The following is a 13,604-nucleotide window of genomic DNA, read 5'->3' as shown; positions in this document are numbered from 1 at the left end:
ATAACTGACTATTTGGAAAATCATACAACTAATCTACATGAACCTCCCTGGTGACATAAAGGGGTTACACTTGGAGAAAAATACTTTTTAAAACATTTTCTATTGTTTTATCTAAAAAACTATATTCCTACATCTTCCCATACTTAAAGTTAGGCAGTAACAACTATTTCCTGAGATACTAAAATTTGGGCTTTTGGTATGAACTACTGACAATTTAAAGAACTGATTCAACAACACAGATGGACCTAGAGGGTATTGTGCTAAGTGAAATAAGTCAGAATGAGAATGACAAACGCCATATGATCTCACTTATATATGGAACTTAAAGAATAGAACAAATGAGCAAACAAAATAGAAAGGAAAAAAAAAGAAATGAGAGAGGTCCAGTTTGAGGTCAGTTTTCAAACTAATATAAAGTCAGGTTTAAAGGATTCGTTCAGGGCCGGCCTGGTGGCTCAGGTGGTTGGAGCTCTGTGCGCCTAACTCTGAAGGCTGCTGGTTCGATTCCCACATGGGCCAGTGGGCTCTCAACCACAAGGTTGCCGGTTCAACTCCTCAAGTCCTGCAAGGGATGGTGGGCTCCGCTCCCTGCAACTAAGATAGAACACAGCACCTTGAGCTGGCTCAGTTGGTTGGAGCGCGGGCTCTCAACCACAAGGTTGCTGGTTCAACTCGACTCCTGCAAGGGATGGTGGGCTGTGCCCCCTGCAACTAGCAACGGCAACTGGACCTGGAGCTGAGCTGTGCCCTCCACAACTAAGATTGAATAAACAACAACTTGACTTGGAAAAAAGTCCTGGAAGTACACACTGTTCCCCAATAAAGTCCTGTTCCCCTCCCCCAATACAATCTTTAAAAAAAAAAAAAGGATTCGTTCAGATAACAGACCACAAGTATTTTGCTAAATTGATCAGATTATGAATTTCTAAAAACATGTTGTAATACTTGACAGTGTTGCTGGAAACGAGATAATGGAACAACGTGCTTCAAGCAAGTGGTTCCAGCACCTCCCCAAAACTCCCAAACCAGAGGCAGTGTCTGTACCTTATGGAAGAATAATAAAGCAAACAAGTCACATCTCAATAATGTACATAAACAGGGGAAAAAAAGGATGCATGGTTTCTACGGGTATTGGCCTCTTGAAAAAGAAAATGAATCATTCAAACCTCTGGAAACTCCAGAAGCAGAATCACAGCTCAGGATTACCACGGAAGTTTCCCTGCAGAGCCATGGCTGAGCATCTTCAAGGCAGTCTAACCAGGCAGCAGTGCAGGGCTCTATGTAAATACAGCACTGACAGCAAGCATGAACTTCCTGCACTTGTAAAGGTTACACCCAAATAAGCTAATTCCTTCAGTATGTCTTGCTTCGCCAGCATATTCACTGTAAAACACGTAACAGACACTTAAAATAGAAATCGAGATTACAGGCAATATTTTGGAAACCAGGTCTTCCTCAAGCTGTGGAAAAATCTGGGTGGCCCAGATTCCTTCCTTTCTTAAAATAAGACTATTTTTCCTCCCACTCTAGAAAAGAGGTGGAAATGTTTACATGGATACATCTGATGTGTTGACACAGCTCTTAGCAATAAGTCCTTCAAAAGGGCGATCTTTTCCTTCAGATTCTGCAACAAAGCTCTGATTGTCACCGTAAGCTGAAAAGAAAAGAACACATCCTAAGTATGCTAGTCCAGAGGTACAGAATATACTAAAAATATCATGTAAACACTGCTTTACATACTATGACTTGATCAAGGACGGACTGGAAGAGGTGCTTAGCCTCCCAACGACAACCTCAGGGGTGAAGGAACCTTTTTTGTTTTAATTAAAGTTTATTGAAGTGACAATCGTTAGTAAAGTTACATAGAATTTCAGGTGTACAATTCTGTAATACATCATCTATAAATCCAATTGTGTGTTCACCACCCAGAGTCAGTTCTCTTTCCATCATCATATATTTGATCCCCTTTACCCTCATCTACCACCCCCCTCCGCCTTTACCTTCTGGTAACCACTATTGTCTGTATCTATGAGTTTTTGTTTCTTCATTTGTTTGTCTTGTTCTTTGTTGTTTTCAGTTTTATATACCCCATATCAGTGAAATCATATGGTTCTCGACTTTTTCTGTCTGACTTATTTTGCTCAGCATAATAATCTCAAGATCCATCCATGTTGTCGCAAATGGTACTATTTCATCTTTTCTTATGGCACAATAGTATTCCGTTGTGTATATATACAACTTCTTTATCCAGTCATCTATCAAAGGATACTGTGAAGGAATCTTAAAGGTGGCCTGGTCCAACCACATACATGCTTGCACCCACTCGACCACCTGATCAGGTGGTAAGCCAGTCCATACTTGAACACTGACCTGTCACTTTGCCCTCACAATCTGTTGAATTCTGTCCTCTGAGCATCTACAGTCTGATCCTATTTGTCTCCTTACAGCCATGCAGGAAATTGTGTTTCCCAGTCTTCATTCAACAGCGAAAACCCAACGATACACTGAACTCTTCTTCAAATGACAAGATGTCAAGTCCCATCGCCGTCCCAGCCAGTCTTCTCTAAACACACTGCTATACTTATAACTCACTTAAAAGCTTTATAGTAAAGTGGCTTTTTTTATACAAAAGGAATGTTAACCATACATAATTCTTTTTCCAGGATTGTGTGAATTTTTTCCAATCATTCTACAAACCCAAAGGAAATTTTTGTTTGTGACTCTAAGTGCTACCTTAAAGGATGGAAGAAGGGTGGGGAGAGAGAGGGCCTCTCAGAAATACAAAAAATAAAATCGCCCATTAAATTAAACATAGTCAACCATGGATGAAATCAGAGATGTGTTTAAAAAGATAGACTATCACAGGTTTCACTTGTTATCTTGTTAAAAGTAGCAATTATACAACTAAACTAAAGAAACACCATAGGATGGCCAAGGGCTACACACATCAAGTAACCCTCAAAGGTATCAACAGCCAAGAAAAGTCTGATGTCAACTATTCTAATACCCTTGGGAACCACAGAAAAACCACCCACAATGTTTATGGGGAAACACTAAGGAGGGCGGATTTCTCCTCATTCAAGAAATAAAGAGCAAAACAAACAAAAAGAGCTCACCACCACACAAACACACACACACACACACACACACACACACACACACACCCCAGGCCTAAGAAGGCTCTACAAAAATAAAGACCAAAAGCAGTCAAGAGATGAAAGAGTATGTAGCCATTAAAAAAGTATGACTGAAATCTAAATTTGTTAACATAGAAAGATATCCATCATAATTTATTAAAAGAAAAAAATCAAATCATAAAATGAAATGTCACCCACACAGGGGAAAAAAACAATCCAGGAACGAAATACATCAAAATGCCCAGGGTGGTTATCTCTACGTAGTGGGATTTCTTAATGATTATAAGAAAATGACTGCTTTTATAATCAGGAGAAAATTTCTGTTATTATAACAGAAACTTTCCACAGCATAGAAAAAACAGGAATGCCTAATTTATATTTTAAGCTAATACATCCTGGTAACAAACACTGACAGAGATAATGGAAAAAAGGAAATCACAGGCCAATCTCCCTTAAGGATTATACATGTAAAAGTCTTTTTAAAATATTAGCAAAGCAAATTCAGAATTACATAAAAAAAATGACAAATCTACCATCACCAAGTAGAATTTATCCTAATAATTTAAGAATAGTTTGATGTTAGAAAATCTAACAATAAAGCTAACAATTTTAATGATTAAAAATAGAATAAACATATGATTAATACAGCATGAGGGAAATTAAAAACAAAACAAAGAGAGAAAACTGAATGGAACATTACTGCCTTAACTGCAATGTTATTTAACTTTGGTTTAGAAGTTCTAACCCATGCAATAAGACAAGTTAAAGAAATACACAAGGGCTAGAAAGGAAATGAAGTTATCGTTATTTACAGATTAATAATTATCTATTTGGGAAAGTTAAGAGAAGCATCTGAAAGATTACTAGAAATAGGAAAAGAATTCAGTATACTGATCAATCATAAAATGAAAAAATTAAGGGCTTTTGTAAATTCAGTCATATCTAGGGAAAATTTTTTTAATTATTACTTTTCAAACATTAATAAATCAATAAAATAGAAAAAATATCTAGCACAGTACCTGGAACATAGTAATTACAGGAAACACTGCTGAATGAGTAAAAAGTAATAAACATTCTCCAACTTAATCTATATGCTTTCCAATTTAATCTATAAATGTACTTAAGACACATCCATTCAAAATTCCTTTTGGAGTTCTTTTATTGTAGAGTTAGATGGTAATTGAAGCACAGCAAAAATTCTTTTTTTATGAAACTATGAAAAACCTCTTGAAAAGAATAACAAATGAAGGAAAAGATAGAAAAATCATGAACAGGTATAATAAAGGGGGCCTTAACCAATCAGATAGTAAATCTTTATTAAAAAAACTACAAGAATTTGATGCCAGCGGTTACTAACAGCTTCATTAGTGCAACAAAACAGAGGGTCCAGAAACAGTGCAGTAGGATAAAAATTCAGTGAACAAAATATGAAATATCTCATACCTTGGGGGGGAAGGGAGTTAATAATTAAGCAAATAGGAAAAAAATAAAATTAGCTGCCTACAATACACCAAAATAAACTTCAAATATAATAAATATTAATGTGTCTTTAAAAAAATAAAAACAGAAAAAAAGCTTAAAGAAAATTTAGATAACTAGGTAAAATATTTATATAATCTCTGGCTGTAAATGGTCTTTCTAAGGATTACCTCCTCTCTTCCTATAAGAAAAGACCACAAATGAAAATACTGATCATTTCAAATCAAATTCAAAAACAAGTACATGTCTTTAAAAAGTCATGTATTAAATCAAAAGCCAAATTAATAGAAAAGTATTTGTATCAAATATGCCAGATCAAGATTTAATATAGTTAACATATACATAAAGAACACTTTGAAATTACTAAATAAGTTAGCTTAAGGATTTATACATATACAGTCAATTCATAAAGAAAGAAATACATATATCCAATAAATATATAAAAGATGTTCAACAGTATTAAAAAATGCATAGTAAACTATAGCACATTTTCGTCTAACAGAGTGAGATTTTTAAAAGATAATCAGAAATGGTGTAGAAACATAATTCTGTAATATATACATATACGAGTATATACTCATATATGTTCAAAAGGCTTAAAATTTTATACAACCTAAATCCAGAAAGCCTACATTGAGGAATTCAATCTGGGCAATAATCTAGGCACACTGAAAACTCATTTATAATTAGAAATAATCTAACTGCCCACGAAGATGATACTGGTTAAATGAATCAGAGATCTAATTATAAAAAAAAATGAAACCATACATTTACTAAAAGAAAACAGGAATAAATTCCTTTATAACTTTCAAATACAAAATCTCTGAGTGAAAACAGAGAAGCAATTAAAAACTGATAGTCAACTTCATTTGAAAAAACAAACCTTTCACGTGACAGTAGATACCATAAGCAAAGTCAAACAACAAATTATAAAAGAGAGGAAATAAGTACACTATATCACAAAGAGCTAACTTCCCTAATACATAAGGATGTCTTAAAGACTAAAAAGACCAAGAATCCAATAGAAAAACGGACAAAAGACAAGCAGTTCACAGAAAAATCTACTTAAATAGCGTTTAAACATGGGAAAACATACTTCATTTGATTCATAATACAAAAAATGCAAATTTAAAACTATGAAATATTCTCTCTCTCGTATCAGATTGGCAAAAATTCAGAAGATTGACAATACCCTGTTGGCCGGCCTGTGAAGAAACATAAACTCATGCAGTACTGGTAGGGGGTGCCAAAGGTGACTACCCCTCTGGAGGGAACTTGGTAACAAGGAAAAAGAAAAACATATGCCCTGGTTCTGAGAAGTCACCCTTAAAATAGACACTTCCACAAATACAAAGAAAAAAAAAGCACAAAGCTATTTATTGCAGCATTATTCATAACAGCAAGAGACTGGAAACAATCTAAATGCCCATCCTTAGGAGACAGATCAAATGAACTAAGGTATATCTACACACTGTAACATTGTAGAGCCCTAAAGATGAATGAAGATCTCAATGGATTATTAATATGGAGATTCCTACGATATATTATTAAACTAAAAAAGAGCAAGATACAAAAGAGCATTTTTTGTTTAAAAGAGAAATAAAACTGCATACACACACACACACACACACACACACACACACACACACACAGAGGCTTATTTCTGCAAAAAGTAATACAGGAAGAATAAACCAGAAATTAACGAAAATGTTTTACCTGTAAGAATTAGGTGAAGAAGGGGTGCAAAAGACTGGGATGGGAATAAGACTTTGAGTGTACTTTTGCATATAATTTTGACTTTTTAACAATGTAAATGGTTTACATATTTTAAGTTAAACATGTAAGATTTAACTTACATATTTAAGTTAAATCAACAAGGTGAGGGGAAAAAATAAACACTAAAAATGAATATAAACAGAAACAAAGGATAACATAAGACAGAAAAAAACAATCAATTTTTACATTTTTAAATGTAACATGTAAAAGAGACTATTATTCTTTTGGTGAAAACAGATACTCAAAGAAGTGAGGACATTGCCTCTGGTCCTACAAAGCCTAAAAGATTTAGATCTGGGGGGAAAGTGTACCAACTCTAGAACTAGACTAAAATTGTTAGAAATTTTTAAGGTAAAACAGAAGAAATTAAACAGATGTCATGCTTCACTTAGTCTCAGTCGTCAAGTAACTGTTCATTGTTTGGTTGTAATGTCAATGCAATATATATAAGCATATAGGCCATTACACCCACATGCCTCAGAAACAGGAGGGTTTTCAGACCTCAAAGCTCAAACAAATCATTTTAAGTACTAATTTCTCCTGGTCCTACCTTGGTTGTACTTTCACCATTTCTTTCATACTGATTTCGTTGTTGAATTTTCTCAGCAATTTCTTGTGCAATTTGGCAAGTAGAATCGTATGTGGAGAACCTGTATCAAAGTCATAAAGAGAGAAAAATGTTTAAGGTTCTAAAAGAAATTATATATATTCATGTATATGAAAAAACAGCAGGCAATACAAGACATCACATAATTAAGAAAATAGAAGGGAGGCTCATAAGGAAAACTGGATCCTGTCCCAGCTCTGTCACATCTCCTCTTTTTCTCCTCCACACTGTCATCTATCAAAAGAGGAGCTTAGGTCTGGCTCTGTGGTTCCAAACCACACACATAAAAATCAGTAAGGTATAATACATCTCCCACCAAATGAGAGGTGTAAATGCTAAGCATTTCTGGAGTTCCGAAGTGAGAGGAACTACTGTTGGGCAGGCACACAGCCTGCGACAGGGCAGAGGCACCAGGTTAAAGCAGGCCTCTCATTCTGACAGGAGGGAGGAGCACATTCTAGATGTGGCAGAAGGCACCAGGAGTAAGCAAAGATGAAAGGAGCAGCGTGTGCCTAGCAGGTCAGGCCGAGTGGTGGCCCTGGGTCGGAGGGTAAAGGGTAAAATAGTAGAGAGCAGTGGAAGCTGGTTTCTGACAAGCCTTGAACACCAGCCTACTCAGATTAGAACTGTAGGAGAATTTCAGAGCTGTAGGGAATACTTTTACACAGAAAGTTAGGCCTTGAAGATGTTTTGGCCCCCAATCCTCAAGCTCTCACTTTAGCTATAAAGAACAATGGTTCTGAAACTTTGCTGTATGTTGAAATAATAGGGGAATCTTAAAAAAACAAAACAAAAGAAAAAAGAAAAACAAACCCCAACAATTCCTGGCTCCCCTCCCCAAGCTTTCTGATTATTGGCACGGGGTTTGACCTGGACATGAGTTGCAAAAGCTCTCCAGGTGGTTCCAATTTGCAGCCAAGTTTGGGAACCACTGGCCCAGCGCTAATAAGCAACCTTATCATGGAGTCAGCATACAAATGCCTCAAGCACTAGTTTAGGAAAATTAACCTGAACCCCATTTGCATAAATAATTGGTGAGGAGAGGACATCTCCAGCCATTCAGTTACATAACCGGTCCTGCAAAGCATAAGGCTATAAAGGATTGGACTACGGTAGAAATAGACATCATAAAAGAGATTTAAAAGGAAAAAAACCAATTAGTGAATAATCTGACAGGAGGAGTGAAGAAAAAGTGGATGATTAGAGTTTTCAGGCCTAAGTGATGCCATGACAGAGACTGAAGAAATGGAAAGGAAAGAATACAAGAACTTTCCAGACTATGAGCTGGGCTTTGTTCTAGCACGAAAATACTGACTGTATAGTTAAATTGATATATGTGCAAGATTTATATTAAAATACACTGGAAAAAAGTTATGGAGAACAGAGATGAAACATGAATGGCAAAACATTGATAATTCCAGAAATTAGGGGATGAGTATAAAGGAGCGCATCATACTATTCCATTTTGTGTATTTGTTACCTTTCATAAAATTTTTAAAAAGTAAATAGACCAAAATAATCCAGTGTTCACTAATTGTTTTATATTAACAAAGGTTGCAAAAAATTAAATAAAACAATAAGTAAGTTCAACCAGAATATACAACTATTAAGGTTTAACTGTATTTTTTCCAGAAATGGTATATTATCAACAAATAAGCTGCCCAGCAAGTAAAGCTACTGTGTTTCCCCCGAAAATAAGACCTAGCCAGACCATCAGTTCTAATGCGTCTTCTGGAGAAAAATTAATATAAGACCCAGTTTTATATATTATTATATTATATTACATAAGATCTGATCTTATATAATAGTAAAATAAGACCAGGTCTTATGTTAATTTTTACTCCAAAAGACTCATTAGAGCTGATGGTCTGGCCTGGTTTTTTTTCAGGGAAACACGGTAGTTAACTTTCTCAAAGGACCAGCTCAGAGACAATAATCACTCACAACTTCTACTATACAGTGAGCTTACCACTTGTTTTGGTATGCCATTAAAATATTAACTGCTATATTCTATTTCTAAACATTAGAACACTACTCAGGAGTGAAGCATCACTGACCTATGACTTTCACTAACACGAAGGCAAAGCAGTGGTAGAGTCTGTTTTTATAGGTTTTTCAAAGTCCCAGTCCATACTACTTCCTACCCTCCAGATCAGCAACCCACTTGGCAAGGTAACAGCAGAGTTCCCACATTGTTTCACCTTCAACAGTCAAATGAGAAAGGCACTGAGTCAAGCTACTTGAAAGTAACAGGAAAAATTAAAAATCTTTTTTCAACATTAACTATGGAAGAGGCTTGGAGTCCAGGGATAGCTTCCACCAATCTAAATGGATAACCTGAGGCCTCTCCCTTGTGTGAGCTTTATATCTTACCTTATGTGTAAAGTGAGGGAGTTGGCTTCCAGGAGGTAGAGGGCAATTTAGCAATATGTACCACAGGCCTTAAAAATGTTTATCCCTTTGACCCAATAGTTTGACTTCTCAGAAGTGAGCCAAGGAAATAAGAGATGGAACAAAGGGGCAGTCTTTGCAATAGTTAAAAACATAACAAAACAAAACAAGCTCTAATAAAGGAGTACAAAGAAGGGAATAAAGTGTGGCTATTTGTATGATGCACTCTTATGCACCATTAAGAAAAACATTTTCAGTAAATATTTCATAATATGGAGAAATGTTCCCTGTTTTGTAAACCTATACACACATATATTACATAAAGTAATAAATTCATTTTAAAAATCACTAATTGCTATTATTCCAAATGATAAAGATGTTAATTTTTTTTTCTCTGCAAATATTCAGCATTTTCTAAATTTTCTATCAGGGAATATACGTTATTAAAATTAGGTGGGAAAAAATTAGTGTTAATCAACTAAGCCATTGGCCCAGATAACCTAGATCTCAGGTTATAATAGTAAACTTTGATGTTGCAATCCCTTCTCCTAATATCCAGACTGTCTGCAAATTAAGCAATTATAAACTATATTAGAAATATCAACATAAGACATGTACTCCAACAAGAACTTCATGGAACTATATGTTTTAAACTATTAAACAAAGGGGTCAAGTCCGATATGCTATAGCAATATGTTCCTTGGGATCAGAACTTTTGTCTTTCATCATTCAATTCTTGGGACTTAATTACTGAATGACCCTTATCAGCTATTGTTTCACTGTAGCAGTTGCTACCATAGAATCTTCATGATATTGACGACTCAGGTAAGGGTAACATTCCTTATAAACAAATGCGTCATTTCCCTCCCAGATTCCTACAAGTTTTTTGAAGGGCCCTCAAGATCTAGGTCCTAGCGCCTACTGGCTGGTGACTATGGATTCTGAACCTCGGTTTCTCCACCTGTGAAATAAAGGGGTTCACCAGATGCACAGGCATCGCATCGCGCAAAGCGATTATTACTTCTACTTCACTTTCACAGGAATCCTTGGAAACCTGCACCAAACAGCTCCACAACCAGGATGGGCGGGAAATCCCGGCAGCGGGATGCAGCCGAGAAGGACCAGAGGAGTGTTCAAATTCTGCACTAGTACTTGGTTCCCCACGGGTCGGGTCTCCTGCCCCGATCACCCCAGCAAACACTGACGGTGGCGGGATGCGGCGGAGTCCCCCTTGGCAGGGGTTGGGATCCTTGCTGCCCCTCCCCTCATCCCGAAAAGCCTTCTGTCTCATAGGCCTTCTGTCTCAATGCCTTGCGATACCACGCTCCCCGGAAGCCTGGCCCAGCCCTAAGGACACGCCACGCGCGGCCGCCCACACCCCGGGCTCACCAGGGGTCCGGAGCCATCCTGCAGTCGCCTCCAGCTCTCCGGACACTTCCTGCTCGCAGCAGCTGACTACGGCGGCCCGCGCGGCTCAGAACTCGCGGTTCGACGTGCGCGACCGGAACCTGGAGTTCGCAAAGTGAATATACACTCGGGCCTCAGAACCACGATAAAGAAAGGACATCGCTCCCCCGAGGATCAATAGTTTGGAACAATCTGCTCCCACTAAGAGACACGAACAGCTGGGTGCAATTAAAATGAAATTGTTGTTGAACAAAATCTAAGCATTTTCCCAAGAAGGAGGGAGCGCCTCAAAGCCTCTAGCGGTTAACTGAAAATTTTATTCTGCTTAAAACAAAAATAAAAACTATTGTGGTGATAACTGCACAACTGTATAAATTTACTTAAACTCACTTGAAGTGAATTTTAGGATATGTAGATTATATCTCAAAAAAAGCTTTAAAAAATGTATCCAACTTCAAATTTTATAGCAGTCCTCTGTGATTAACCTTTAAATGCCATTGGTGCTTGATTATATAGTTACCAAAAAGATCACAGACTACATGGGGGGAAAAGGAATTCGTTCTAAGCATTTGGTACCTCCTAAATTTCCAGGGAAATAAAAAAAAAATAATAAGCAATCTCTCCATTTGCAGGAGAGAATGCAAACAAATTTGCACTACGTTCGCGGCTTTTAGCTAGGGTTTGGGTCCGGTGCGCATGCGCAGCCGTTACCATAACGACCAGAAAACGCTGTCTGGCTGGAGGGCTGAAAGGGAAGTCAGACGAGTCTCCCGGTGATGGAGAACCAAATTTCGACCAAGGCTGAGGAGGCCGAGCTGGAGCTCGAGGCTGTGATCGGCTTCAACGGTGAGGCCTCGAGCTTATCTCGGCTGGGTGGTTTGGGATTCCGGGGACTTGTAGTTCCATCAGGAACACTGAGACACCGGGTGGCACTTGGAAGGCAGTGTGGGACCCTGGCATGAGCCTTGGCCAGGACCAAGCACCGGGTGCCAACAACCTGTCCTGCCCAGTGGCCTCACAGAGTCACTTGCTCGTTCCAAGCCTCAAGGAGTGGGTGGTTTTTGCCAGCACCTAAAAAGGACCAAATGCCTCCTCACGGGTCCGGACGTACGAGTAAGGTGGTTGTAGCCCTTCTCCCACTAGGTTAGCTCTCGCTGGCTCTAAGCCCACGCAGCCCGCAAAGAGCCCTCCCCTCAGTAACCATCGGAGTACCGAGTCCGTGTTGGCCTCCGCGACCAACTAACTTCCCATAGTCCAGCTGATGTATATTAATGAGAAAGGGCTGGGAAGAGAACAGGTGTTTGAGCAACCGCTTTAAGTTATGATGTTGTCCTCTAACCCCAAAGGATTCTAATGATGACTTCAGACCACGGTGGAAGGGGAAGAGACGCTAGGGGGAGCAAAAGGGGAGAGACGCTTTGGTCAGAGGAGACCTCGTGGTTCTGCTCAAATCCCATTTATTACTGCCTATTATTTTGAACATTAAAGTGGAAAATGCTGTTTGTTTTTTCCTGAAGGATGAAAATAGGCAATGGATTCCATTTTAGGAAAGCAAACTTTTTCAAGTGCATTGTGATGCCTGATAGCTTTAAAATTGTAAAAATAGATGCAAAACAATCAAAGTCCAAGGTTTTAAGCACGTTCTAGGGTTTGGCTCTTGACTTCGTTTTACTTGAACCGTTTCTAATAGAAAGTGGCCACTTAGTACATCTGAGATATCAGCCATTTTTAGAGCTGGTTACAAAATCGTTTAAGAAATGTTTTAAAATTAGAAAAATACAGTGAAACTGAAAGAAAGATCAGCCATCATTACATTTCCCAAAATATCAATGTTGACTTTGGTGTGATTTTTTTTTCAAATATACACTTACACCACTTACATATAAATATGTTTTTGTGTGTAAAAATGGACTCAGGCTGTATATATTCTCTTATAACCAGATTTTTTTTTCACTTAACAGTATGCCATGTAAATCTTTCCTTACCAGTAAATATACTCTATGTCATAATTTTAATATAATACTTTAATATAATATTCTGTTGCATATATACACCACAATCTACATAAACTGTTCTTGAGAATTTAGTATAATTTTCATTTCTTTACGTTTATTTTTAAATGCTACAGAGAACATCTGCATAGCTAAAAGTTTTAACTCTCACTTTTTCCTTAGGATAAATTCTGTGTATATCTTAAAGACTTTTGATGTATCCTCCCAATGCTATACCAGATATGCAACAGAAGTGTGCACCCCCAAAATATGGGACTATTTATAGTAGCATTCTTTCAAATAGCTGAAAATTAAAAACGGCCAAATGTCCATCAAAAGTAAAAGGACAAATAAATGGTGGTATGGTCATACAATAGTCTACTGTGCAACAATGGAAAAGAATGAACTGCTACACACAGCATGGATAGATCTCACAAATATAATGTTCAGTGAAAAAAGCCAGACGCAAAAAAAGAGTACATACTGTATAATTTCACTCATAGAAAGTTCTAAAATGAGGAAAATTAATTTACAAGAATAGAAGTCAAAACAGCAATTACCTTTGGGGTGATGTAAACCGAGAGAAGGTTCATAGAATATGTGTGAGGTGTGGTAATAATCTACTTCTTGATCTGGACTACAGTTAAATGGGTGTGTTTACTTGGTGCAACGTTATTGAGTTTTCTGTAGTTTGTCTCCGATGAAAAACGTTTACTTAAAAAGTCTATACTGCCTCTTATAAAAGAGAATAAATAAAGCTTTATGAAACTTTGGGAGAAAGATTCTATTCTAGGCTTGAGTGAGGTAAAGCAAGGA

The 13,604-nt window shown here is 37.4% G+C and overlaps 2 protein-coding genes across 4 annotated transcripts in view; one reads left to right on the top strand and one right to left on the bottom strand.

Annotated features, from left to right (window-relative positions):
* The window catches only part of STX8 (syntaxin 8), a 235,765-nt gene extending 224,839 nt beyond the window's left edge, over window positions 1-10,926 (bottom strand). For 2 of the 3 annotated variants that reach the window (XM_088801921.1, XM_019755240.3), the window contains exons 1-3: window positions 10,780-10,926; window positions 6,943-7,042; window positions 1,560-1,654 (exon numbers count right to left, since the gene is read on the bottom strand). In XM_088801921.1, the coding sequence (XP_088658047.1) occupies window positions 1,560-1,654; window positions 6,943-7,042; window positions 10,780-10,796 (212 nt within the window). In that variant the 5' untranslated portion in view covers window positions 10,797-10,926. The remainder of the gene's footprint in view (window positions 1-1,559; window positions 1,655-6,942; window positions 7,043-10,779) is intronic. The other variant, XM_019755238.3, reaches the window with a different exon arrangement.
* A 573-nt stretch (window positions 10,927-11,499) lies between these two features.
* The window catches only part of CFAP52 (cilia and flagella associated protein 52), a 40,622-nt gene continuing 38,517 nt past the window's right edge, over window positions 11,500-13,604 (top strand). The window contains exon 1 of the mRNA XM_019755226.3: window positions 11,500-11,643. Within this exon, the coding sequence (XP_019610785.3) occupies window positions 11,574-11,643 (70 nt within the window). The 5' untranslated portion in view covers window positions 11,500-11,573. The remainder of the gene's footprint in view (window positions 11,644-13,604) is intronic.

Source organism: Rhinolophus sinicus, chromosome 12 (assembly GCF_057876585.1).
Source record: "Rhinolophus sinicus isolate RSI-liver-muscle chromosome 12, RSI-T2T, whole genome shotgun sequence".
NCBI lineage: Eukaryota > Metazoa > Chordata > Mammalia > Chiroptera > Rhinolophidae > Rhinolophus > Rhinolophus sinicus.
This window is presented reverse-complemented; position numbering and strand designations above follow the sequence as displayed.